Here is a 27,989-nt window from a genome sequence, read left to right on the forward strand (position 1 = left end):
TGATTTTAGCAGATATTTTATTGAACTGAAGGCACGGTGGTTGGCTGATGTTGTCTGGGACATAATTAGGGTATTTAAGTCTTTTATTTTTAGATTTAACCATATAGGTGTTGAGGCCTCCTCCTCTAGCCAGGCTCTCCAGCTGATTGCAGGTAATGAAAGGGACATGAGATCGGCACTGATGTCTGTGCTAGTCAATGAGGTTTGGTGTGTCTGTAGCAGCTGAATCCTGAAATAATCAAACACTGATTAGTACAAGTGTGATTGACCAGTAGTGACAAAGAAATGCATGTAGATAAAATTACAAGCACGTAGAAGGATGGTTTGTTTGTTTGTTTTTTTACCCCGAATGGCTCTGTAAATGCCCTGTAGCCACTGTATAAAGGGTTTGGGATGGATACTAAAGCAGGGTTTTTTGTGGAAGCACCGTCTTCATCATCATTCTGTTGAACGATAAATAAAACATTAATTCATAGGCGGATAGATAGATAGATAGATAGATAGATAGATAGATAGATAGATAGATAGATACTGGACAAAGAGAGAGGGATGATGGATGGATGGATAGATGGAGGGATGGAAAGACAGATAGATAGATAGATAGATCATGTCTTTGTTCATCAACCTAAATATCTGAAGCTGCATTAAGTGAACAAACCTTAAAATACTGGAAGCGAAAGGCGTCGTTCTTGTGCTTGAGGATGTAGTATGCGAGTCCAGCAACAATACCAACTATAGCAAAGACAATCAACACAGTGGTGACTGCGACCCCGCTGGACTGTGAGATTGGAAGAACGGCTGGCACCTAAAAAACCAGACAAAAAATTCACTGTGAATTGGAAGTAAGGTCCAGCTTTTGGCCAAGCTACGCGTCGCTGTCTGCTAAGGCTAGATGGACGTCCATGTTAGTCGCACAGGATGCTGACATGCTTTAGCTAATCTGATGAGTCATAGTTATTATCTTTGTCTGACAATGAGTAAAAATTCCTTTCTATAAATTCACTGCTCAACAGAAGGCTTATCTGAAAACTGCAGCAATTGAATCTATTGGTGTTAATGCAATTACCCATGAAACTACATCCATAAAGCAAAGCGGTTCTCCAATATGCTTAATTATACTTCTACAAAAGCGGCTACTTACCGGAACAGGTGGAGCTCTGAAAGGCCCATCAATGACATGAATCAGACCGTTGATGGCTGGAATGTTCCACGCCAATATGACCTTCTTATTCACCAATTTCTGTGGTTGCGAGTCCTGTGAAACCATTAAAAATATACAGCTTTCTTGACTATGTACAGTAAATGTGGCTCGAGCGGAGTGAAGCTGATAAGGTTTGTTTACCTCAGCCTGACCAGTAGAATTGGAAGGAATCATCACGACTAGATTAGAGCCCAGGCGGGACGGGATTACGGTGTTGTGCTTCAGATCCTCATAGAAGTGCAGACTATTGATGCTGGATATATGATACAGCAAATCCCTCCATGATAAGGTCTGAAAAAGGAAACAAACCGCAGACTCAAGGCCAGCAGAAAAAGAGAGTGTCCGACTGGTTCCTACTTTCTTTGTAAGTTTTCTTCCTCTTACACAGATGCAATTCAAAAATGTTCATATGAGAATTCTTTCCAGCTTATAGATCGATAATCACCTTGTTGGCAGAGAAACCGTCGTTTTGAGGTACGAAAACTGTTATGTTTAACGATTTGTCAGACAGGGACTTCAGCAGGTTCTTGCCCTCCTCACCATCCTCTGCAAACTTCAGTAAAGTCTAGGAAAACAAATCGTCAGGAAATGTCTTGATGTGGATATTTCTCTTCGATCAGGACTTCATTTGTATTGACTGCAATTATGCAAAAATATTACATTGGTTTTACTTCAGTTGGTTTTTATGGCTTTGTTTTTCCACATTCTTTATTTAAAATGATTATAACATGTTGACCGGTAACTTTGTCAATTCTTGCTCTCTTTCAATCTGATTAGTCTTTTGCCTTTAACTACAAAGCCTGTTCCTTGATGACATCATCCTGCAGGAAGTGGCTTATTTTTAAAGGGAAACAACAGTGCATGGCTACTTACTGTGTAAAACACTGAAAAATTGGAAGTGCTGGCAACAACCGAAGCTAAGTCTCCGTTACAGAATTCCCCGTTTCCAATGTATCCAGGTTTACATTCACAAGATACCTCTGTATAAGAGAAAAACTGCCATCAAAACTGTTCAGGTACAGTAAAAATTTCAACTAAGAAGCATTTCCTGAAGGTCATACCCTTCATTCTGTAGCAGTACGCGTCATACGGCCAGCTGGCATTGACTGGCTCTTTGTACAGAACGATACCAACATGATTGTCTCCGCATTTAGCAGAAGGAAACCGGATTGGATAGCCAGCTTTTTTCCCGTCCATCCATCCTGCCACACATAGATGCATTCCCAACTGCAACGATAAAAACACTTTGTTTTTTTATGTAAACTAACCCTCCAATACTCGTTATTATCAGCGCTGAAAATAGTTGTGCTAATTAATATGTTTTTCAAGATTCTTTGATGAACAGAGAGTTGAAAAGATAAAAATAGCTTTTTTCTTATGCAATTTAATAAACTTAAAAGGTTATAAAATTATACACAAACTCATAAAATACGTATGAATTGGTCATGAGATTGTACTGGAAAGTTTGGAGTTTTTCGTCACTGAAATTTGCTAACATAACAGTACAATACGTTCAGTAGTCACCTGTTGGGCGTCAGAGAGCTGCTTGAATGTAGCAAGAGTAGCTCCCTCAGCCTCGCAAGCCTCCTGCGCTTGGCTGAAATTCAGTTTATACTTCCCCTCAGACGAGCGCAGGTGGAAAACACCCCCGGTTTTCACTGAAACGTTAGAGTAACAGCCTTTGTTTTCGAATACTCAAAATATCAAGCCGTCTGTTAGAACCATTGTGAAGTCGTACTGTGGAAATGAAGGTCTTTGCACGTGGCTTTGGGGTCGCAGCCGCCGTTGTCCTCCAGGCAGCGGTCAACAGGGGGCACCACTTTCTCCAAACACTGGATCCCATTTCCCACGAACCCAGTGAGACATTCGCAGCGCCTCTCGTTCTGCCACAAGGTAAATATTACACATATTGTTCATCCAAACCTCTTTACGTTTTGCCAATCGCTTGTCGTTCCAAACCCGTAAAAGCTATGTTTGTCTTCGGAACACAATTTAGGATATTTGGGATAACTGCCAAGTAATAAACACCGTCACTGTCCAGCCTGAAAAACAATCGGAATAGTCCATCTGCCATCAGTTGCATACGCAGTTTGGGATCAGTGGATACTTTACAAAATACTGCAGTGATGGGGAGAGATACAAAATAATTATTATTTTAACCACTAATGGCCCTCCCGGTTTTCATCCAAACTATATTAAATTGTATTCCGAAGACGAACATTTTGCCGGTTTGGAACGACATGGGGGCAAGCGATTAATGCCAAAGTTTTAATCTTGGGGTGGAGGAACCCTTTGAAAAAAATCCACATACAGGTCCAGTAAAAATGCATTGTGCGAAGTCGCTGCAGCCGCCGTTGGCCTCCTCCACACATCGGTTGATGGGCGAGCAGACGTGTCCGTCTCCAGAGTACCCAGCCTGACAGGAACAGGTAACATTGATGCCGCTCTGGGAACATTCAGCTGTTTCGTGGCAGCCTCCGTTATATTCGCTGCATAAATCTGGGGCTAGAAAGACATATTTCATAATCAATATTGATTTTATGCATTGAAAGCATTCACAATAAGACTATTATGAACTATACACTGCAAAAAAATTTTTTTATGCCTTGTATTTTTATTACAAACACAACTCTTAAATCAAAATATATTTCATCTAAAAAGAAATGGAATTATTTCTATACTTAAAAATATTTCTATACTTATTTTTATGTATACATATAATTATAGATGATTGATTATTAAATTAAATCACTCATGTTTGCACTCGTCAAATAATTGGTATTTTAGATATTATTAGACGTCTTAAAACAGATGGTAATTTGCGCTGGTCGTTACGGAAATGATCTGGCTGTGTCTCTATTTTTTAATTTATTTAATTTAATGTTTTTTTTTAATTTTGGTGATTTTTATCGACATCATCAAATGGAACAAAACTTGGTACTAAACAAAGTTAGGGTAATTATTTTAAATTATCCAACTTGTAACAAATTGCTTAGAATCATTGTTTTAAAACCATGAAATCTTAGCAAAAATACACAATGAAATATTATATTATCATTTCATTGAAAAAGGGCTAAAACGATACACTCAAAAAGGAAAAACTGTGCATTAATGCCATCGGGTCACATGACATAAGCCGTTTATTACATTGGAGCCGTGGCCACTTATTTCATATGTGATTTTCATGTGAACGTCTTGAATTTAAATCCGATGTATGAAAGTGGATATAGGCCGTTTGAATCCAGGACAGATATTTTACAATCGGTCGAATACAATAGACGCAATTCATACCCGTGCAGTTAATGCCGTTCCCTACATAGGGCGGCACACACTCGCAGTTATTTTCAGGGAGGCACACTGCGTTGAGATCACATGCAGGTGAGCAAATCGGCTTGACTTCTGTTAAATAACAGGCAAAAGAGAGCATTTTCACTATTAAGCAAATCTAAAATATCTTCTGGTTTTCTACAACACTGCGCATATATATTATAGTTCTAGTACATTTGATAGAGTTTTCCACGTGGAGCCAGCTCTTACCAATTTTTGATTCGCAGTATTTCCCTGTCCACCCCTCTTGACAGAAACAGCTGCCATCGCCGTCCAGGCCGCCATCACACCTGCCATTGCTGGTGCAATTACATTCTGTGAGGAAATATGAATAAACGGATCATTATAGCTGTTAGTTGTACTAATACAATAGAATTTCAACAAAAAAACATTCATAGCTGATCTGACAATAAATGTAAAAGTAGACAAGTATTACCATTTTAGTCCAATTTTCTGTGTATAATTAGTTATTTGTTGTTTATTGATATTATTGATTTGGAAAACTTAATTTTTTACACCGCAAACATTTAAAAAAAATTCTTTGTCTACATGTAAACTCACTTAAAAACAATAAAAATTTACATAAGAGGAAAAAGTAAATATATATTGAAGTTATTTTATACTAATATTTTAGCTTTACCTTCTAGTGCTTCTTGCACGGCAGTCTAAAAGTGTTTTTTTAATTAGTTAACTTTAAATGAATATATAAATAATTAATATATATCATTATTTAAACTTTTTTTTGGTACATTTTCCTAAAATGTACCAAAAAAAACTAAAACTACATGAACGTCAAAGTCATAAATCTAAATAAGTTGTGTTCCAAATTTAAAGTTGATATCTCCAAAAAAAAAGGGATCATAGTAAAATTTAGTTCATATGAAGTACCAAATGTGACACTAGATAAAATTAGCTTCCCATTCATTTCGAATGTGGCCATTTTTAAAGACAAACCGTACAATTGCGTTTGCTTTTTCGTGTCGATTTAACTTTTTTCATGGTGTTTTGAGTTGTTTCAAGTGCCTCAACCTAAATTAAAAAATAATAATAAAATTAAAAAATCTGTCGAAAATGACTGAACATTTCAGAGGCTGAAAACAAACCTCACTAAATTTTATAAATTAAATAATTATCAAAAAAACCCCAAACAAACTACAAAAAACCCAAACAGTTTTACATCGCAGTCAAAACAGAACTATCCAACTGGCCAGCACCTTCATTTGGTCTCATTCCCAAACCCAATTTTTATTGCTAATTTTGAACCTGGATCCTGCATTTAGTTTAATTCTCTATTTGCATAATCGCTTTTACAGTTGAGTCTAATTCGACTGTTCACTTAGTCTTCACCAGCGCTTGTGGATACAGTATAAGGGACTTCTTAGAACAGGTTACCTGTGCAGTTCGACCCAAAGTGATTGCTTTCACACAACTCGCAGCCTGTGCCTGTAAAACCTGTGTGGCATTTACACATCCCTGAGCCAGTGCGCCCGTCATCACAGTCTCCATGCTGTCCACACGGAGCCTCGAGTCCGCCAGGACACACTAAACCAAAAACCAACGCACGGTTAATACCTATTGGCTGCACCGTCACTGCTTTTTTCATGTGCTAAATTCTCACCTTGACAGTCTCTTCCAAAGTGGTTTTTACAGCATTTAACAGCCCATGTCATTTTCGAGCATACCCGATTACAGCCAAGCCAATCTCTGTAGGAGTTGTATCCATAACCGTACGAGTACATCCCATAATAACTGGGGCGTCTGTACATGTAAGGCGAATAAGGGCGTCTGCATATGCTAGTTCTGTTCTGCAAGGAAGAGATCAGTCTGGATCAAGGCACGCTATGTTTGTATGAGCGTGTCAACACAAAAAAAAACATTTGGAGTTGGTTCAAAAAAAATAAGTTAACTGATGATAATAACTGATGTTTGGTTAATGCAAAAGAAAAAAAATGAAGTGTTAACTTTTTTTAATATTACAGAACTAACCAAACAAGCAAGCCAACGAACCAACGTCCGAATAAACGAATGAATGAATGCGAGCGAATAAAGCGCTGACCGACAAAGTTTCGTTAATGCAACAGAACCACAAAATAAAAGTCAATAAAGCGCTGACTGCTAAAAACAGAACTAAAAAGTAAGTCGATAATGTGCTGACTGAGAAAGTCTTGTTTGACACAACACTGCCAAAAAGTAAGCCAGTAAAGTGCTGACTGCTAAAACTTGACAAAACAGAACCAAAAATACTAAAAAGCATTCCAGTAAAAGGGTAAAGAAACTGAACCAAAACATTACAAAAAGTCAAGAAATCAACAAGACGCAAATCCACTCACTACGTCCTCTGATCCGAGGGGACAACGGGGCGGCAAACTGCAGGAACCGCAGAGGCCCTACACACATAATAACATTACGACAACATTACGACTTCTCATTTATTTCAATATTAAATTCACTTTGTGAAACTCCAGTTGCACTAGCAGTGGAAGTAAAAACTAATCAACGTCTCTTTAAAATTGTAAAAAAATTCTTTACCGTTTATTTTGTTCGTTTTTTTTCTAATTTAGTCTTAACGTTTTGTACCTTTACTTCTGTGCTCGTGAAGTTGTCGCAGCGCGCACCAATGCTTGGTGGCTCCAGAAGCTGATCAATCCCATGAGCGATTCCTGAATCAAACAACATGTTCCGCGCTACGATTCTGGCATTGTTTCCATTGATTAATATGTCGCCCTGAAAATCAGTCAATAAGACGCGATTTACTGATTTACTGTCAAACGGATAGTAACAAAACGTATTTTGCAACAGTGCGTTAAGTAGTTTCCGATCTTTTCCAATCACAAAATATCAATATACCAATACTTACAATTAAATTTTTACTGCAACTGAAAGTGAGCTCAGATCCAAACAATGTTTCCATGCTTTTCTCAGCAGGAAGAGCAACGGCAACTGCCTAGAAACATAGATCCAAAAACGTTTTTTGGTACACTGATGCTATTACATGGTAACAACACCATGGTACTTCGATATATAACTCAATTCATGAATTTCACTGATGTTGGAGTCTCATACCCTCTGGTCACGGACGATGTGAGCTTTGAGGTAGGCTTGTAACTTATCGCGATGATCTTCGCTGTACAACCATTTCTTTCTGTCCTCAGGAAGACTGTTAAAAACGGCATCCGTTGGCCAGAACATGGTGAAAGGGTAAAAAGGTTGATGCTGCACCACATGCATCAATTCTGCGTCCTGTTGGGAAGATATTTGCATGAAAAATGCATACGGTCCAAAAAAGACGGAAGCGCAGAATAAATATTACCTGTAGGAGCTTGCTGAAGATTTTGAAGCCATATTGGTTGGCAGCTGCGGTTATGTTCAACTGCAACATAAATTGAGTTTAACTTTGTGGAATTTTTTATAACTTTTCAGAATTTTCAAGATGGTGGACTTTGGTTGAGTTACATACATCGGTGCTGATATCTGCCTTGCCCGTTATATCATATGGAAAGAGGACATTGTCTATGAAATGTATGATTCCGTTGGAGCACTCAACGTCACTGGTGGTGATCTTTGTGTTATTGTTGATATACACAACACCCTGAGAGACAAATCCAGACACTTCAGATCAGGGTCAGAAAACTTGGTAACTCTTTATTTTATATTAGCATGCATATTACGAGGATATTAGCCATTTATTAGTGCTTAAGCAGCAAGTTAAGATTTTATTGGTGGAAAAGTCATAGTTACTAGTGAATAAGTGTTACATATTCTAAAGTCTTACAAATAACTTTTCCACTTGGGAAACTGATTTGCAGCTTTTATAATCAACGGTGAAATTATTATATTTCTTCAATGAATCATTCAGAATGCTACCAAAAGTTACCAACTGTTTCCAACAAAAGTTTAATCAACAAAAAGCCATCTTTTTGCGATGTGGCACAGAAGCTGCATCTGGCAATTTACAGTGTGTTTAATGATGTTTTACTCTTTTCTAAGATAGAATATATGTGTGTTCCACCGCAGTATCTTGAACTTGAAAGACATTTTTGTTCATTTTGGTGGCATTTTTGCCATTGATAAAGGGAAAGTTCAGCCAAAAATGAAAAGTTGTTCCAAAAACATGGGATATTTTGAAGAAATGGTTGATCACCAAATATTCGACAGTGGCTATTGACTTCCATGGTATTTTTTTTCTACAATGTGCTGGTCAATCGCTACAGTCAGCTGTTAGATTACCAGTAATCTTCCAAATATCTTCTTTCGTTCCCAACAAAAGAAAGAAACCGAGGTTTGGAACAACTTGAGGGTGAGCAAACGATAACAGAACTTTCATTTTCGGGTGAACCATTCCTTCAAATTTTGAAATATTGAAAATATAAAAAGGCGTTTGAAACGTACATTTCGAACACTGAAGCGTAATTTATATCCGCTACTGGTAGCCACTTCTTTAACAGATTTCAGGTCTGATTCACGCAGTTCTTCACAACTGACGATGTGGTACCTCAGCAGGTCTGAAGCGTGACTTGTATTTGTCCATTTTTCAACCTGCAGAGTCTGTCATGAAAAGATATTACATGACAATAGAAAAAGGAAGACATCATGAATCTTGCAAACGCTTCTTTTTTAAACACAATTTTTTTTTTTAAACCAATACCAGTATAATACTTATAATGCTACAATAGTATTATAATACTTTGGTGTGATTCAGTGCCACATACCGAAACATTTGCCACATAATCAGCATGAGGGACAAATACAGTGAAAGGACCTTGACTGTACAGATCTCGGACTCTAATAACCTATAACACACATCATTATTGTTAATATATCTCGCTTAAATCAAGAAATTATTCTATTCTCACAAATTGAAACATGCACTTACACCAATATTTCTTCTCAACCACGCTGCCTCAGGCATACGAAGCAGCTCCTGCAATAAACAATTATGAGATTCATTTGGAAAGCAGACGTTGTCGTTTATCATTATTAATTAGCCTGAAATTCATCTTAAATGATACTTACTCTACTGATAGTCCCTGCACAGTTAAAACCATCTCCTTTGTAGCCAATATAGCATGTGCAATTATGTTCCCCATCACCAAGGTATCTGCAAACAGCATTAATACTGCAGCCGCCATTATTCTGTGATAAAATAAAATAAAAAGGTTTTGCTCACAAAAAATACCTAATGCCAGATGATTTTTAATGCAATTATTTGGCATAATATTGTTTGTGAATTCTGTTACCTTCCGACAAGGATTAACTGCCAGACATCTATGACCTTGAGAAATAAAGCCAGGCTTACATGCGCATGCAACCTGAAACAAATGTAATATTCAACCTCTTAATGTTGACTTCGTAATGTTAACATTTGCCGTTAAGCATGTACTAAAATAAGTGACACAAACCCTGTTTGGTCCAGTTTTCATACATAAGGCATTTTTGTCACATCCTCCATTGTCCACTAAGCAGGCATCCATTTCTGTAGCGAAAACACAATTACAGAGCTTTTCGCAAATAAATGTGTGCAGACGAGGCAAAACTGATAAGTGAGGCTAATACAGAGCCCTGAGGCACACCCTAAAAACATAACACAAAAACCTTAATCAAGCCTGATGATACTAAACTAAAATCAAAGAAACCATAAAAAGCAGGCTAAACCAAACCAAATAAAAACACCACAAGGGATCAAGGAAGGTTATCAATGCTAAATTGACAAAAATGTTGCACAGATGCAATTTCATAAATCCACTGGTCCATGTTACTCATCTATGACTTAAAGGAAGTGAATCACACATTTACCAAGACACATAACCCCGTCACCAATGTAGCCAGCTTTACATGTACAGCTCCTTTCACCAGGCGATGTTTTTGTGCAGTTTGCATTTATGGAACATCCTCCGTTGTCCGTGGTACATAGGTCAAATTCTGTGGAGCACAAATCATTCAAGGAAGGTGTATTGGGAAAGTAAACAGAGTGAATTTTGATTCCACTGAGGGTAAAAATCAATGACAAACCTAACAAAGAATAAAACAAACCTTTGCAAAATGTCCCGTTACCCTTATAACCAGCTACGCAGGAGCAAGTTGCTGGAGCTCCTGAAGCTCCTGAGATACAGCTGGAAAAGATGTTGCATTACAAACCGTAATGTGTTAAAAATGTATCTCATATTAATGTTTTTCATACTTACTTTGCATTGACATCACAAACTCCATTACAGGCGTCATTAACTACAGCTGGAATTGAGAAAAGTTTATGACGCCAAGTGAGTGAAGATGAAAAACATGCTATCTTACATAAAATAAGTTTGACCTTAATACTGACCAACAGAGCAATTCCCTCCCTTCCAGCCTTTGAAACAAATGCACTGCCCATTTCCCTCTATGCCGTCCAAACATTTACCATGTTCACAGTGGCATTCTGTCAAATTAAAAAAAAACATGGATTTGTTTATTTAAGGCTTTAACGGTATACCTACAGAAACACTGTAGAATGGAACGATTGCTTGTAGATGTTACCAGACTTGCAGTCTTTTCCATATCTCCCAGGTTCACACATCTCGCAGGCCGTTCCGTGGAAGCCCTCGTTACAGAGACACTCCCCACTGCCAAACAACCCATCCTTGCACTGACCGTTGTTTGAGCACCAGTTATCCAGACTCCCAGGACATTTGAAACAATCATGCCCAAAGTATCCTGGACAGCAGGAATGGTCCTAAAAATAAAGTTATCATGAGGTTCGAATCTAAAACAGCTTTGAATCTGAATTTAGAAGCGTAAGCCCACTACCAGTGCGTAACATTTTGGCATAAAATACATAATTGCAGGAATCTCTTGCTGTGCAATCTTGATTTCATGCATTGTAGTGTTCAGAGTGCAAGAATGGCTTTTTATTGTTACCACAAATCGCTGTTGTAGCAGAGACTAGTATATGCTCTTCTTAAAGAGTTAAGCTTTCCTTTCCAGGTCAAATGTCAAAAACGAGGAACAGTTCAAAAGATATCTTGAGGAGCAAGTATCAGCATGTTTATAGCTTTTTATAAGGCTTTAAAATCAAGAAGAAATCTACTTAATTTAATGGATACAACTTGATCCAACTTTTCATTGACCAATGGAAGTAAAAACGTGTGTCACTTTTGCAAACTCTTGCATTTTTACTCAACATCCTAAAAGGGATAGTTTGCCCCAACAATGCAAATTCAGTCCTAATTTACTCTTTCTCATTTAATTTCAAACCCACAAGACTTAGGTTCACCTTAACAAGAAACTTTTAAAGATATAAAGCATGGTTTTTCAAGCCTAGCTTCAACCCTAATTCAACACCTGAACCAAACAATCAAGGTCTTAAGACACATTAGAAACATCGAGAAAAATGTGATGGAGGCTAGTTGGAGCTAAATTTTTAGGATAGTGGCCATAGAAATGGGATTGCACACCCCTTATATAAAGTTCACAAGTGTATCTATTTACAAGAATTGGATTAATGTCCTTGATATGGTATGTTTTTATATGACGCCTTTGAGGCCTTTTTGAATCTTCAAAGATTCGGTAACCTAGACTTCAATGGAGGGACAGAAACCTCTCAACAGATTTCAATCCCATTTGAAATCAAAGGATCCAAAGTGGAACTCAAGTATGGCCGTGCATGTTGGAAAGCATTAGAAAATTAATTGCGCCTGTGCATTTGTGCCTGTTTAGTATGCTTCTGACATTAAAAAAAAAAAAAAGCACCTTAGTTGTTCTCAAGCACTCCATGTGACAGCCTGGCACTCTCACTCTCTTTTTTCCAACTCTTGTCCTGTATTTACAGTTTGACTTCATATTTTGAGGGAACTTTGGTTGTACCTGAAGAAACAAACAGAAGTATGCATTATAAAATTCCTTTCGCATAAATGTTCGCATAAAACAACAAAGGAATCTATATCATCTTACAGGTTTGGCATTGTAGAGGCATTTAGGATTAGCTTCACAATCTCCACAAAGACCCTGCAAAGAAAGCAAATGTTCTTTAACATTGTCCATTACGCCGCTTTGAGATTGACCTCATATAATTCAAGTAGAAACTCACAGAAATCTTTAAATACACATCTTTACTGCAGTGATTCTTGTGGAGGTCTAAGACACGTGGGATCCTGAACACACTGCCATGCCTCGTCTCAGTGAAGCTTCCGCTTATGGGAACGTCATTGGCCATTGTCTGGAGATTAGGACTAGTTAGTCATGACTAATTTCTTCTAACTGTTGTACAGAATATGAACTATTGTTGGTTGTGCAATACCTGATTATCAGTGTCCACATAAAACATGATCTGAGTGCCATTTCCCAAAAACGTGTTTTTGAAAATTCCATTGCCCAAGTTTTCAGGAAAGAGTTGCTCACCTATAACTATGTGATATTTTACGATGTCTAGACTCTGTTGAAAAGAGACACCTTCGTCAATTAAATTAATGAGCGAGACTAAAGTGCTTCACTAGAGCAGTAGTCTCAAACTCAATTTAGGGATGGCCACAGCTTTGTAGAGTTTAGCTCCAATCGGTATGGTAGTTTCTGGTAAATATGAAGAGCTTGATTAGCTGGATCAGGTGTGTTTGATTAGGGAGTTGTGGTTCCCCAGGAATTGAGTTTGAGACCATTGCATTAGAGAATGAGAGTCTAGCATTATTTCAGAATGTTCCACTCACCAGTTGTGTCGAGTTTGTTGTTTTTAGGTACTCTTGCATGGCACTGTCATTCGGGACAAAAATGGTGTAATCTCTAGTTGGGATGTAGTTTTCCAAGTTGTAAAGCTAAAAAACAGATGACCGTGTTTATGTAACAAAATTATTTTGTAACTCTTGTACAGTTCTTGAGTATTTCTAGATCAAACACACCAGTGCCGTTTCCTTGAAAAGGCTAAATTCTGGCGTCTTGTTCAGGAGCTCCATCAAACCAGGAGGAGGTGGAGGGAAATCAGATACAGCAGGCCGGAGAACCTGCAAGCAAATTTGTTACAGTAAAAAAATTGAAATATTTCATATTTGGAGACCAAGGGAATTAACATGGCAAAACTAGACCGGGGCATTTTTAGAAGGAAACCAGAGTGTTTCTGGAGAAAGATTGCAGACATTTCTAAGAGTTTCTAAATGTTTTAGCGTGTTGCTATGCAGTTGCTAAGGCATTCTACGCTTTAATGTAAGTTTTGTTGTTGCTAGAGTGTTGCTCTGCAATTACTAATGTGTTATGTTCTTGTGGTATGTTCGCACCCAAAGCCAAATGTTAATATTTGCATTGCATTATTCAACCTAGATTCATTTTTGGCATCATCCTTGCCAATAAAAAAGGACCCGGCTTGCAGACATTTCCTGCCACCTCTCTTTCTCCCACTTTACATTCTGTCTAAATACAGGTCCTAGACTGTATAGAGTCAATTACTTATTTTGGGAAAAAGGATTTTATTTATCGTGCACTTTCAGATTTACAACTTTGCAGGTCATTAACCTTTACATACAACTGCATGCCACGTTGCATGAAAGGCAATACTGAAAATTGCATAATAGGGGCACTATGACATAATCTTTGCTTTTAGTTAAATTACCGTGTCAATGATGTGAATGCACCCATTTATTGCCTTGAGGTCAGGAGTGAGGATGGTAGCATTGCCGATCATGAGCTCCTGGAAACATGAGGGTTAACACGTCACATCAAAGCAACTTAAAGACGACAAGTTTAAGGTATTAATTAATCCGAGTGATGGTTACCCTGCCGTTGCTATTGACCTCCCATTTAGTCTTTCCTATAGTCTGTACGGTTTTACCAACCAGCTTCTGTAAGTCTTCAGACGTGTATATCCCGTCTAAAAAATGAACTCTAAAAAAAATTGCATACGAAAAATCGGCATTTATTCAACTTTTTTTAAACCTGAGAAATCCGATTGCGACGTCGATCCAAACACTCACTGCAGAACGTGAGGAACCCTGTAATAATCGAACCAGAAGGACTCCTCTGAATCACTGAGGTTTGCGAAAGCGGCTTTAGACGGAATCAAAGCTGTGACTCGGCTGTGGATTTCAATCACTTTGTGCCTCTGCAGACGAACACAGAAATGTTGTATTATATTGTTTATTTACGTACTTGCATTACGTTACTACATTTACTAAAATGTGTTAATTGTAAATTGATTATTCGACAGTTTAAACGAAGCAAAAATGTACTTACTAGAAGAAACCGGTTGAAATTATAAAATTCCGAATTTCCATCTAGTTCCTGAAAATAAAAACAATATTCAGATATTCGAATGATGATTTATTAATAAACCATGTTTACACATTTTTAAAAGCCTTCTTACCACAAGCATGTTTCCGTAACATGTGAGTCCGTCGCCTTCATATTCGCTCCGGCACACACACTGACGTATTCCTGGGCCCTTTAATTTACATGCAGCCTGGACACATTATCATACTGTTACGCCACATTACACGCTAGCTTCTGCATGTTAACCTTTAAAAATAATTTCACCAGCATCCGTATTTTGATAGGTTGTTTAAAGATAACTCTGCAAACATGAAATACAGACCAGAGAATGGCAGCCTCCGTTATTTGACAAACAAGGGTTGGCGATTTTGCAGACGATGCCGTCTCCCATGTAGCCTTTCTTGCAGCTACATTCATTCTGAACACAGAAAAAGGTTGAAAAAAAGGCTTTTTTTATACTTCAGTTTTTATGTTTTATTGCAGTAATAATTCAGTCTCTGAATAGTAAACCTTTCAAATTAAATAAAAAAATCAAACCATCAAAAAAATTTAAATAAAAAATACACTGTAAAACATGCTTTTTTTTCATTTATAAAACATCAATACTATTAACAATTTTTATTATTACTTAAAAAAAATTTGTTGGGATCATGGGATCACTGGTTTGATTTCTAGTAAAATTTACATAAATGAACTAATAAAAACGTATGCATTCAACACTATATATAATCTATATATACATATGTGTGTATGTATTGACAGATTCAAATAAAATTATCTATCATATCTGATGTAGTTGAAAAAGTAGTTAAAAATTTAGAAATGAGAAACTACGGAGCCCTGCACAAGACAAAAATTTTTTTTTAAATTTAATTTAATTTAATTCATTCCCTCATTTTAAATAAATAGTGTGCACAATTTAATAATTAGTTTCTTTATTTAAAGTAAATCATGTGCTCTATATAATAATTTGTGCTTGTTCTAGGTAAATAATGATTTGTTGTAGCCTACTTCCTGTCCGCGTATGCATTCTCCTGTTGCTGCTATGTTATGTCATGTTATGTTATTGACAGAGACACTTTAATTGAGTTTTATGTTGAGTTGGAAATGACTTATACGAGTTGCAACATATCCATATCCAAACTAGTATAAATTGAGGGAAGAACATAGGTGGAATATGAGAGTAGAACGGCGACGTTTTCCTTTAAGTGAGATGCAGATTGCATACTGATATTTTTTTGTCATACAGGTTAACTGTATCCTCACAGCTTGTTCAGTATTACCTGTCCTGGTCCAGTGGCTGTGCATTCAGCATTTTCATGACATCCGCCACGGCCCTCACTCAGGCAGTTATTGATTTCCACACACAAACGCCCATCGCCTGTCCATCCTTCGATACAAACACAGTTCACCTTTCCTTCATCGTACATACATTCGGCCTATGAAGCAAAAAGTTCAAAAATATTACATTAAATCGCTGCAACTTCTGAAAAATTAGACAGACATCACTTCAGATTTCTACTTGTGAGGGCTAAATGGCAAACCGGTGGAAAAGGGAATTAAACGACTGTCTCACGTTGGCGTCGCAGCCTCCTCTCTGAGGCTGTAGGCAGGGATTGGTTTTAGTGCAGGTGTAACCGTCTCCTTCGTATCCAGGCAGACAAACGCACCTATAGCACGATGGACCATAGATCAATAACATGGCAAGAATCGATGGCGATTAACAAGTTAGCGTGTGTTTTACTCAACCTCGAAACAGGTTTATGCGACTTTCTTCATTCAGACGAGTTTAGTCCAAGTTGTATTAAAATTGTGATATGCGTCAAGAGGATACTAATTCGCTTTGCTAAAGTAACGTTGATTCTTTTGCTCCTACGAAAGGCACGCTCCCAATGCATACATACTACGATATCCACCGGGACTGCTTCGGCTTACCGACAATTAGCAGAAGAAAGAGAAAAGTGCATGGATTCACTAAAGGAAGCCTTTATTCAGCCCCCGGAACTGTGTGAGGGACATTTTATTATGGATACACATACTTTATTTCACGTCTTCTGAACTGTATACAGCAAACACCATTTTATCCCTATTGAAAGGCTTGAAGCGCTCGGGACAATTTTTTATATAACTCCGATTGGATTCATCTGAGACAAGAAAATCACATACACCTAGGATGCTGCGAAGGCGAGTAAAACACAGGCTGATTGAAATTTTTGTGTGAACTAACCCTCTAGCAAAACAAGAAAATAAAACTTTTGCCCAAAAATAGTATCTACGCATCATGCTCGAGTGACACTAACGTGGTTTGATCGTTGTGGTAGACGCATTTAGCGTGAATGTGGCAGTGCTCAGTGGCACCGTCTGAATTGCAGGGGGTGGCGGTCTGGTCACAAAGCTCCCCTGAAAACCCCCCCTGACAGGATCCTCTCCTACACACCCCCATACTGCCAGGCCTGTTATCACACACACCATGGACACAGCGGCAATCTACAGGAGCAAACAGAGCACCAGCAGAGGAGAAGGTCACGAACACCGGTACTTTACCAGCAGAGTCACACTTTGGACAAAGAGTCAGAAGGAGGTATAATGAAAGTATAGAAGTTATGTAACTTCACCTTCATCGCATTGCTCTCCATGTTTTTGGGGTTTGAGCAGAGGTGGCAGGCTACGCCCGTGAATGCTGGTATACATTTACAGGAGCCGTTCCCATTGATGCCGTCAAAACACTACGAAAACACGTGACAAATAAAAACCAGAACTTCCCGTCATGCCCGTAGTGAGGACATATTTTCAGACTTACAGTCCCTTTATCGTAACACGGGTGCTGGAAACCCCCAATGCACGGTTTACAGTCTGGCCCATAGAAACCACTGCAACACTGTGGCGTCTGAAAACAAGATGTCACACGTCTCACAAACTTCTGTATTCATACAGATTATTGATTATAAACTGCATTAGTGGCCGCCCGCATTTTCAGTGGCATTGGTTATGTAGAAAATGTAGCTATGTAGAAAAGTTTTTACAGTTGTACAATTGAAGACAGTTTTGGAGGGGTGTGTTTGTATGAGGAATCTGAGACTTTGTTTTCATACCTTCTCAGTAATGTTGCAGTATTTGGCACAGCCTTCCTCGAATAAGGAATACGACCATTGGCGATCAGGAATTGGTTCGCAGCCTCTTAAATGCTGTCCCTAGGTAAAAAAAAAGACCCAGATGCAGTGTTCGTGTCAATAAATTCTTCAGCTCTACCGTAAACGGTTCTGATGTTTAGATTTTCTTCACTGGATGTTGTAATTTTGAAATGCACTTAAAATGTCTTTTAAGACGTGCATATTGATTATTAATGTGTTCATTGCTGATGTAGTTTATAAATAATTGAAAACATCAAATACCACATCAACACTTCCAGGCGGACATTGTGTCTCATGGATATGGCTGCACCGGACACAGGGAGCCTATGAAACAAAGAAACATTCAAAGAATTCATAGAAAATGTCTTGTTGTACAGATGTTTTATTTCATTGAATGAAATTAAGGTGTTAATTATTTGTTTTGCTATCACCCACTATGTGTAGTCACACATTAAAAGGCACCTACAAAAGAGATCCTGCTCCCATTGATGTCACACCGATGGGGCATTATGGGAACTATAGAGGAAGGTATAAGAACTCCATCAATTAGGTGAATGATTCCATTAGATGCGACAATGTCTTTAGTTTCGAGAGGTATTCCTTTATCGCCCAGGAAAACTCTTCCCTGTGGATTGATTGAGAGAGCGTAAAACCAACAGGTCCCTAATTTTTTCGATTTCCCATTATTACAATATCACTAAGTCACCAATTTTTTTATTTCAAAACAAAAAGAAGATCAAGACATTTTCACCAAATTTGATAAAAATTGCTTGTTCTCATCAGGAGTTACAGCCGACATAATCATAAAAGCACTTTTACTTACATCATCAGAAGCGTTGATCCTTAAGATCTCATTGGCCATCGTTGTAATCTCAGACATGCTAGCAAGCTGGTCCACAGTGACCTAAAGCAGAGATATTCGGCATGACGCATGTTATCCATTTTACAACTATGAAAAAAAATGGCAAAAAAAATTCACCATGGTTTAAAACTAGTTTAAAAACACAAACATGCATTTAATATTATTTTAAAACTCGCTGACCAAAACATCATATTAATATTGCACTTACATCTTAGATTAAAGATTTGAAAGATTTTAATTCATGTCTTGTTAGCTTTGAGGCTGTCTGTGTATTGCTAAACACTGACAAATACAGCTACCTTTTGAAAAAGCGTTTGGGAAATGGTCCAAAATATTGCTGTCTAAATGCTAACTCTATTCTCCACCAAAAATCTTGTCTGCTGAGCAGCAAATAAGCAGCAAATGCTAATTTCGCGGGAGCTTCACGGATTAGTTTTACCATCTAGATGTGACTTAAATATTTGCCCCAATAACCCAAATGAAGTCGTAGCCATATGATATAAAGACTAGCATTAGCAAGTAGCAAATCGTAGGTGTGGCGAAAAACAAATAAGTGCTTCCCCAACTTCCAGTTTCGAGAAAATTGCATTCATCAAACCATTTCATGGGAAGAATCCATCATAAATGCCTCATTTTAAAGTCAAATGAACTGTGGGAAACGATTTTGTATGTCAAAGGAGACTTACAGCGGCCAGGGAGAACATATGGTGTTTCAGAAGCATCTGAAGCTTTGGTTTGGCCTTTAAAACAAAGAGATGAAAGATCAGTGTGTATTATGTGAACAAATATACATATATCTTAAAACACTGAGTAAATCCCTGTTGAAAAAACAGCATATGGTTGGGTATGTTTTGAAGCGGGGATGCTGGTTCGAGCTGGTCTATGCTGACCCTTTAGCTGGTTTAAGATGGTTCTAAGCTGATCATATGCTGGTCTGATCAGCATAAAACCAGCAAAGGACCAGCTGAAACCAGCATATGCTATTCCTTCAACAGGGATTTTTGCTCTGAATTATACAAATCCATCATTTGAGGCAGAAAGCATGTAATGGCAGCTCACATTATTTAACATGTACATAAGACTTCCATCTCTGGATTTGTCTATGGCTGTGTTGGTTGGAACAAACACCGTGAGCGGACCTGGACCTCTGACAGGCAACAGGACTCCACAATTCTGCAGCAAAAAGAGAAAAAAAAATGTTTCAATGCTTGGGTTCAGCTGAGAAATGCGGAAAAAGAGTGTGAGAGGAGATCACTCACATCAACCAGAGACAGGAATCGATTGAACCTGCCATCCTCTCTAAAAATCTCTCCAATGGTCTTTGAGGAGAACTTGAGACATTAGAACATCTACATTAGAAGGTGTTGAGGTTGGTGCTGTGTGTCATTCATCAGATATTATTAGATCAGCTGCTTGTGAAACAGGTTGAACGGCTTTACCTCAATGTTGTTGTTTGAAGACTCGATATGAGCAAGAGTAAAGGGCTTGTCAATAATATGAATTATTCCGTTGGATGCTGGGATATCGCTCTCAAGTATAGTAAACAACACGTCTGGGTCCCTCATCAGGATAAAGTGCTGCAGACACATGCACAAATCAATGGATGGATATATGAATAGATCAGACAGAAAAATAGACGGACGAGAGAATGATGGGTAGAACAATAGACAGACATAGCATGATAAAACAATAGAAAAAACAATAAAACCACAGCATTTTGGATAACACAATAGAAAGAATGATACATTGTACAATAGAACAATGGATAATTTAATAGAGAGACAAACAGACAGAATGATAGACAGAATTATAAATAGTGTAATACAATGCACGAATAAAAATGGAAGACGTTACTGTAGAAAGAACAATACAAGGATAGAATGATATAAAGAATGAAAAAATGATGATAAACAGAGCTATCGGTAGAATGTTAAAATGATAGATAGAATCATATAAAGAACAACAGAAAGAATGGTAGAAAATAAAACAGAACGTTATAATGATAAAATGAAGGAATGACAGATACTGTGACAGTGTGAAAGACAGAACAAAAGACCGATTGATGTAAAATGACAAAATGTTAGAGCAACAAAAACAATGATAGTGTAATATAATGATTAATAGAATGATAGAGCGGTGTAAAGGAAGAGACAGAATAGAATGATAGACATAATTATATATCACTTTTTTTTAAGATATCACGTTTGCCCGGTTAACAATCCAGATCGGGTCAAAGCACTGGATAGTATCAAATTAGAAGAATAGAATGATATTAATGTATAGTGACAAGATTAAACAAATTAAGTTTATAATGATATAAAGAATGATAGAATGAGAGCACAATAGATGGATGGATAGATAGATGGAAAGACAGATAGATAGATAGATAGATAGACAGACAGACAGATAGATAGATAGATAGATAGATAGATAGATAGATAGATAGATAGATAGATAGATAGATAGATAGACACCTTATTTGTTTTGAATCTGATCTTTTCTCCTCCGTACATCCACATGTCTTTCCCCTCCAGATCAGAGTAGAGTTTCTGTCCGAGGATGAGGTGATTTTTGCACACTGCGTTCTGGACGCCGCTCGAGGATTTTCCTGTAAGCATCTAAAGAGCACGGCATAGATAAACATCTGCTCGCCACAAACAGGAAGTTGTCACACAAAGAAAAACAGGAAACATTATGAGGACATGAAACACAAACTGCCAGGCCACTGTTTGGGTGTTTTTCAGTCTGCTTCAACCCACTTGGAAAGAATTGTGTCCCGCAGGAATGAACGCAGTGAACGGGCCGTGCTGCCTCAGAGTGAACTCACACGCTTGCTCTGAAAAAAACACACACACAGCACACTGTGAGCGCTGGCAGCTTTCAAACCGATAAAACAAACTCAATCGCTTGCTCGATGCTGGATGAGACACAAAAAAAAAGTGCGGGAAAGCAGGTCTGCGAACCCACCAAAGAAGCGAAGGCTTCCAGTAAGGTTTCCTGCCTGACTGCCCTCTCTGTCCAGCTCCAGAACTCTTTCCACGAGGTTACCATAGCAACGTCTGCCATCGCCGATCTGCTGAGCGTTGCAGCGGCAACTGAAAGAATCAAACGTCTCGGTTTATACCCCTGGCCTTCTGCGAGCGTCTGAGCGAGAAATCTCAGCGATTCATGACGCAACAGAAACCGATCTCTTCACAAGGTCATCCCTTACCAAAACCAACCACGGTTTTACAAACGATTAAAAACACAAGTTACTAAAGTTGAATCAAATTAAAAACAATCAATTTAATTTAATGAAATTAATATTCGGAAGGGATTCGGTGGCTTTCCTACCAATGATATCACAATCAATCCAATTCAGTGTATTAAAAAAACAGATATTTCTCCCGAAGTAGAGCCAGTTAATACAACGTCTACATCACATTTCCATCATTTTCAGGGAAGTGAAATGAAAACGTTTGATTAAATACATTAAACATGTTTTTTGGATTATTATTTAGTACTTAAAAGGCAATAAAGCCCCATTTCTGATCATATCACCTGTGTTTTTTGCTCAATACTGCCACATTTTCCCCTTATAGTCAAACATTGGTGGGCATCTTTAATTGTCTTCAATTATTAATTTTTAAAAGTATTTTTGCATAGCAACATTATTAAAAATTACAATGTAAATGATTTAAATAATGCAGTACAATAAACAATCCCACGCTATCCTTTTTTTTTTTTAAATAACGCATTTCAAATAATAGTAATAAAATTTAGATTAGTGATTAGAATTTATTGGGAAGTGTGTTTATTTTTCATGAAAATGCTTTGCAATGAATATAAAATTAACAAACAAATCCATTTAAATGCCGATTTATAAACCAATGCCAAAAAATTCCTTTATTTTCATTAAACTAAATACATTTTCTTACATTTAAAGATATAAGACAGCGGTTCGTTTAATGCCGTTAATCTGGGACACGTTTCTTTCAGTCGTAACAGTGGCGGTGTAGAAGGAAGTGAAAGCTTTTGGTCACGTTATCACGAGGGAAGCACTGGGACAGACCTAGGCATGCCGTCTGAGTCGATCTCGCAGCGGGCGCTGACGTGGCACGAACCCGGAGCGCAGGCCGATCTTTGTGCGCACCCCTTCGACGGGTCGGACGACACCGTTCCGGGCAAACAAACGCATTTTGACTGGAGAGAAACACAAAAAAAAACGTATAACAATCACGCATTCAATTCAGCGCTAGTCTCAGATTCCATCCCAGCGCGCCGCTCACCTTCCCTGGGCTCGTGAACTCACAGGCGGTGGACTCTGCAGGACAGCCCCCATTATTAGAGTCGCAGGGGTTGATGGGAAGGCAGTATTGGCCGTCTCCTTTGAATCCCTCTTCACACTCGCACCGAAACTTCCCGCCGCTAAACGAACACTTCGCGTTGGCATCGCAAATTCCTTGCGAACACACGCCTGGAGCGGGGACAGAAACGGATGACGGATAGGAAGTAGCTTCTAAAACGATTGAGAGACTTGAAGAAGCCAAGACGCTACGGGGACAGAACTTCTCAGTCAATTTAGTTTTTTAATTTTTTATTATTTTGGGTTTTCTTAGCAAGCTAGTTGAAAGGAAAAAAAATGATATCGCTGTAGTTTATGTATCTGTGTCTGTTACGGTATGTACATTAAAATGCATTTCATCTAAAAACGTTTTTCTCCACTACAGTAAAATTTCTGCACACAGTTTTGTTCCCATCTATATTCTAAAGGATTTTACTGTGGGGGGTTTATGAACTTGGTTTTATACAGGTGCATCTCAACGAATTAGAAAGTAGAAAAATTCATTTATTTCAGTAATTCAGTGAAACTTGACTGAAGTAGTGTAAGTCTTTGGGGGGGTTTTTGGCTCACGTTTAACAAAATTTTACAAAAATCTCAACAGGTTAGAATATGGGGACATGCCAATCAGCTACTCAACTCGAAACGCCTGCAAAGGTCATTTAAAAAAAGCTTAATTATTTAATACACAAATTTCAAAATTTGAGTTGAATTACTGAAATAAAAAAACTTTTCCACAACATTCTAATTGATTGAGATGCAACATTTAACTTCTAAAAACATAGTGAAAATGTCTTTTTTTTTGTCGTAGTTGAGAGCATTTTCTACTTTATGAAGCGATAAAAAGAGATATCCGAGATATCCCCTCTCTAAAAAGCTTTAACTGTCTTTAAGAATCTGGCTTCATCCTGTGTTCGGGAAAAATGTAAGCAAATATTCAATTAAACATGAACATAGCATTTGAGAAAACGTGCTGCTCGTTTGAGCTACGCCGCTATCAGTTAGCTCGTTTTTTCACCTTATTCACCTGGGATGTCCTGCTTTAAAATTAGCATCGTATTGGCCCACATTTTCAGAAAGTGACACGCAACAAACACATAACGTAATATTTAACAAGTTGCTAGACATCGAAAGTACCTATACAGGCGTTTCCGATCTTCTTGTAATTCGGCAGACATTCGCACACAGCGTTCGTTTCGTCTCCCTTACAATACGAATAGGCCGGGCAGAGCGCGCAAGACGAAGACACTGCACAGGAAACAATAAACGCAATTCGACAAAATCGACACGATGATATTTACTAGGCATGACTGGATACGTATCGCGCCACGGGTAGACAAGCTAGCAGAAATAGTCTTTCATTTACCTTTATCGCACTTTGGCCCTGAAAACGGCGGCTGGCATTGACATTCGCCGTCTCCGTCCGGTGCTGACTTGCACTTGCCGTTCACACACTTGCACTCTGCAGCAGTTTTACAGTTAGACAGTTTAATCTCCACACTTGGCGATTATTAGCTTGTGATGTAATTATTACAAACAGCTGACCTGAACGGCACTGGTCTCCGTAGGCGTTCTCTTTCAAACAATTCTGGCACGCGAAACCTGTATATCCCTCCTGAAAAATTGTTCATTTTTATTATTAGTAGTAGAAGTACAGATAGTATTAGGTCCAAATGCCATTGAATAAAGCTCATTTAAATAAACGAATGAACACTAAACTATTGAATTGACATAAAATGCAAGTAAAATGTCTGTTGCTATTTTTAACTGTGGCATCGATTGCCCAACGGGGCTTGAATGCATAAAAGATTTTAAAATTGTCAAATCAAAAGGTACAAAATTCGATTTTCAGCAAAAGAACTTGTACAACGCTTACATTACACACACAGGTGCCATTTCCAGAGTCACACGTGCCGTAACCATTACACATCTTTCCGGACCAGCTAGGGCAAGCTGGAAAAACACACAGGACTGATTAGAAAGGTGCGTTCTCACCTAAAGCGAAGTATATCTGAGACAGCAATCTTTGGGTTTTCACCATATAACCATACTTAACCGCAACGGCTCAGAAGTACTGATTTAGTCTAATCATGAATTAAAAAAACCTAAAACAAACATTTAATCAGCAATTTTCTCAGAATTTGTTTATATCAAACTTCGTACAAGGCTGATTCTCAACTATGTTATCTATGTTATCTATCTATAACTATGTTATAACTATGTTATAAAATATGTATGTAAAACGTAAGAGGGCTTTCCAATTGCACACAATGTAGGCCTGTCTATTCACTGCTTTGCATGTTGACGTGTTTTGGGGGCAATGTGTAATGAAAAAAGTGTAATAATGGGAGTAATAATTGGCAGGATTTCATAATATTGAAATATAATTCCTTTCCTTACCAAAACTTATAATAAACAAGCTTTTCCTCCTGGTGTATATGAATGTGCTGCTTCATAACAGAAATTCGTAGTATCGACCCCCATAATATTTTTTGATCAGTCTAAAAATAGCATTTAATTTTTATTGCAAAATAAAAATCCAAAATAAATTTTTTTTTGTTTACATAATATGCACCGCGTTTGTTTATTATGCATATATGAATTCACTCACATTCAGTATATATTTTGAAAATACATTGATATATTTACTTTGATATAACACTTTAGACATTCTGCAGTAATTAACTTTGCAGCTACATGTCATTATAGAAATTAGTAGACTGTCTGCTTAATAAATAACTTTATTTTGATGGGTTTGACCTCACTAATTCAACTTTTAGGCCATTGTAGGCTGACTCACGCAAGCACAGAGGCCCCCAGAAGCCAGGACAGCAGTGCTGGACTGTCTTTATTTCCTGACAGCTATGAAAGCACCCGGACAGCTCCACTTGACGACGGCCGATTTCCACCACGTATCTGTAACAGCACAGAACGCATTAGACGCAAACCTTCTGGGGGAAAGGAAAGGAAAAGCCTAGAAAGGCACACACCTGCAGGTATCAGGGATCTGGGTGATCTTCCTGGACCCTCGCGGGCAGACGACGGCGGCGGAAGCGGCGCAGGAAGTGCAGGGAGTCCGGTGAAGGACTGTAACGGACGCATTGCAGCGATTAGAGAAGGCCTGGAACGACGAAAAAAACGAAAGGTGACTAGAGAAAAAACATTTAACGTCGCTGTAATGTGCACAGTTCACGTATACTGTTCAGAAGACAACGTAAAAACTGTGTAAACAACGTAAAAACTATTCTTTAAACGCGTGGTGAACAGGTGGTGATGTGAACAGCTTTTCCACAAAAAGGCTGATATATAGAAGGTGCGCAATGTTACAGCAATTTTACCGCAATTACAGATGTAACATACAGCTATTTCAAACATTAAATTTGAAATGCATATTTCGGGAACGTCAATTCACAGGTTTTCCCTGTAAATTTCACATTCCTTTTCCTTTCCAAAAACGATATTTTACCGTAAAATCGTCTGAAGTGTCTATTACAGTTATATATTAGCGGAACTTACCGTTAACCATTTTTACTGTAACTTTTTCAGATATTTCCGTTAAAATCATTGTCATTTTTGACCGCGTAGACTTCTGTCATTGGCATTGGTTGTGTTATAACCTTTGCATATCCATATAGTATAAATCAAATATTATTTTATTTTACCTTAGTGACCCCCATTTTCCAAGGCATTTGAATAGCGTTTAAAAGAAAACCACTAGTATTACGTTTTAAACATTATACCGCACTTACGAAAACAGGCAAGCGCTATGGTTTAGCAATCAATTACAAAAAATACCAAAAATAATGCATGGGAGTACTATAACATGCTATTCATGGAAGGACCTTGGAGTAAATACCTTTATAATCTGTACTAACAGAATTCCAAATAAATATCATAGTATTTTTAAACTTCACGTTTATATGGTACAGTATTTACATGGCCATTTCATAAATGCCATTGTATCACCACTGTGCATGTACGAAAACATTTTAATTAATTGAAATACCAACCATTGATATTAGCAATGCATCATGTCTCCTCCACTTTTTTGAGATCCATTTGCATATTACACAATGGTATTACAATAGGGCATGTCCACAAATGTATTATTGATTAAAAATTATACCACACTTATTGGGTCAGTACCATGGTACAGTGATCAATCAATCATAAAAGCTAAAAAGTAGACATGGTATTATGGGACTATTGATTTGACACTGTGGCAGTACTTGTTGAGGCAATATTCACATGGTGTAGTATTTACACGATGACATACCTTGAAATACGTCCAAAACATCTTTTAACAAAAAGTTAGCTAAACACAAAAGCAGCCACTTTTCCGTGCAGCTTACCTGAACGTGTGAAGTCCACAGTACCATGAGTCCCAAACTGAGAAGATAAGACATGTCTGCTTCCCCAAAGCCAAAAAAAAAAAAAAATCCCGAAAAGTCGTCAGATAAACATGCAACACAAACCGAACTGCCTCTCCTGAGACCCGGCCGCTATCTTCAGTTACTGGACAAAACAGCGCGTCTCGATTTCTAGCATCTCCAGAAAAGCACCTTTTCGGATCTTCTCACTCATGTACTTTCGAGGATCTGCATGTTGAGCAGCCTGACAGCGAGCGAGAGAGGTTTGATGTGACCACACAGCGGCTTCAGGCAAGAGAAAGAGTGAGAAAAACATCTTTTCTGGACAGGAAAATCACAGGATTTCCTCTACCGCATCGCCACGGTGATGGTTTGGGAAGTCCATGTCTGTCAGCTGACAAGATTGCGGGTTTCAGCAGAATTTGAAAACGGCACACTGAGAATTAGCACTTTTTTTTTTTTCACGGGGACACATAAATAGCGAGCGCTAGGGTTCGAGTAGAGGTTGACTTCTTGTTAAAAGAGAGAAACGTGTGAAAAAACAAGATATTTTAAC

The 27,989-nt window shown here is 38.0% G+C and overlaps 1 protein-coding gene across 1 annotated transcript; it reads right to left on the reverse strand.

Annotated features, from left to right (window-relative positions):
* Positions 1-27,756, reverse strand: stab1 (stabilin 1). Its single transcript, XM_043222522.1, is given in 70 exon segments — positions 1-229; positions 345-443; positions 659-805; positions 1,142-1,255; positions 1,343-1,492; positions 1,647-1,766; positions 2,075-2,181; positions 2,263-2,428; positions 2,726-2,859; positions 2,940-3,084; positions 3,513-3,706; positions 4,493-4,600; positions 4,739-4,843; positions 5,921-6,070; positions 6,147-6,333; positions 6,859-6,915; positions 7,106-7,252; positions 7,386-7,472; positions 7,592-7,768; positions 7,839-7,898; positions 7,986-8,117; positions 8,918-9,073; positions 9,238-9,318; positions 9,402-9,449; positions 9,542-9,661; positions 9,766-9,837; positions 9,928-10,001; positions 10,322-10,447; positions 10,559-10,638; positions 10,711-10,756; positions 10,845-10,940; positions 11,039-11,234; positions 12,251-12,364; positions 12,452-12,505; positions 12,588-12,716; positions 12,798-12,932; positions 13,201-13,305; positions 13,390-13,491; positions 14,094-14,171; positions 14,257-14,365; positions 14,455-14,582; positions 14,714-14,761; positions 14,844-14,939; positions 15,072-15,167; positions 16,033-16,188; positions 16,326-16,419; positions 17,050-17,236; positions 17,365-17,391; positions 17,394-17,475; positions 17,550-17,636; positions 17,842-17,940; positions 18,142-18,204; positions 18,347-18,505; positions 18,704-18,784; positions 19,429-19,482; positions 19,802-19,915; positions 20,002-20,073; positions 20,182-20,319; positions 21,217-21,360; positions 21,502-21,578; positions 21,710-21,837; positions 22,794-22,924; positions 23,011-23,198; positions 24,201-24,311; positions 24,430-24,525; positions 24,609-24,678; positions 24,940-25,016; positions 25,864-25,979; positions 26,054-26,184; positions 27,416-27,756. Coding segments are annotated over 70 exon segments (7,650 nt in total). The 5' UTR covers positions 27,470-27,756; the 3' UTR covers positions 1-190.
* Positions 27,757-27,989: the final 233 nt, after the last annotated feature.

This window comes from Puntigrus tetrazona, chromosome 22, assembly GCF_018831695.1.
Source record: "Puntigrus tetrazona isolate hp1 chromosome 22, ASM1883169v1, whole genome shotgun sequence".
NCBI classification, from domain to species: Eukaryota; Metazoa; Chordata; class Actinopteri; order Cypriniformes; family Cyprinidae; genus Puntigrus; species Puntigrus tetrazona.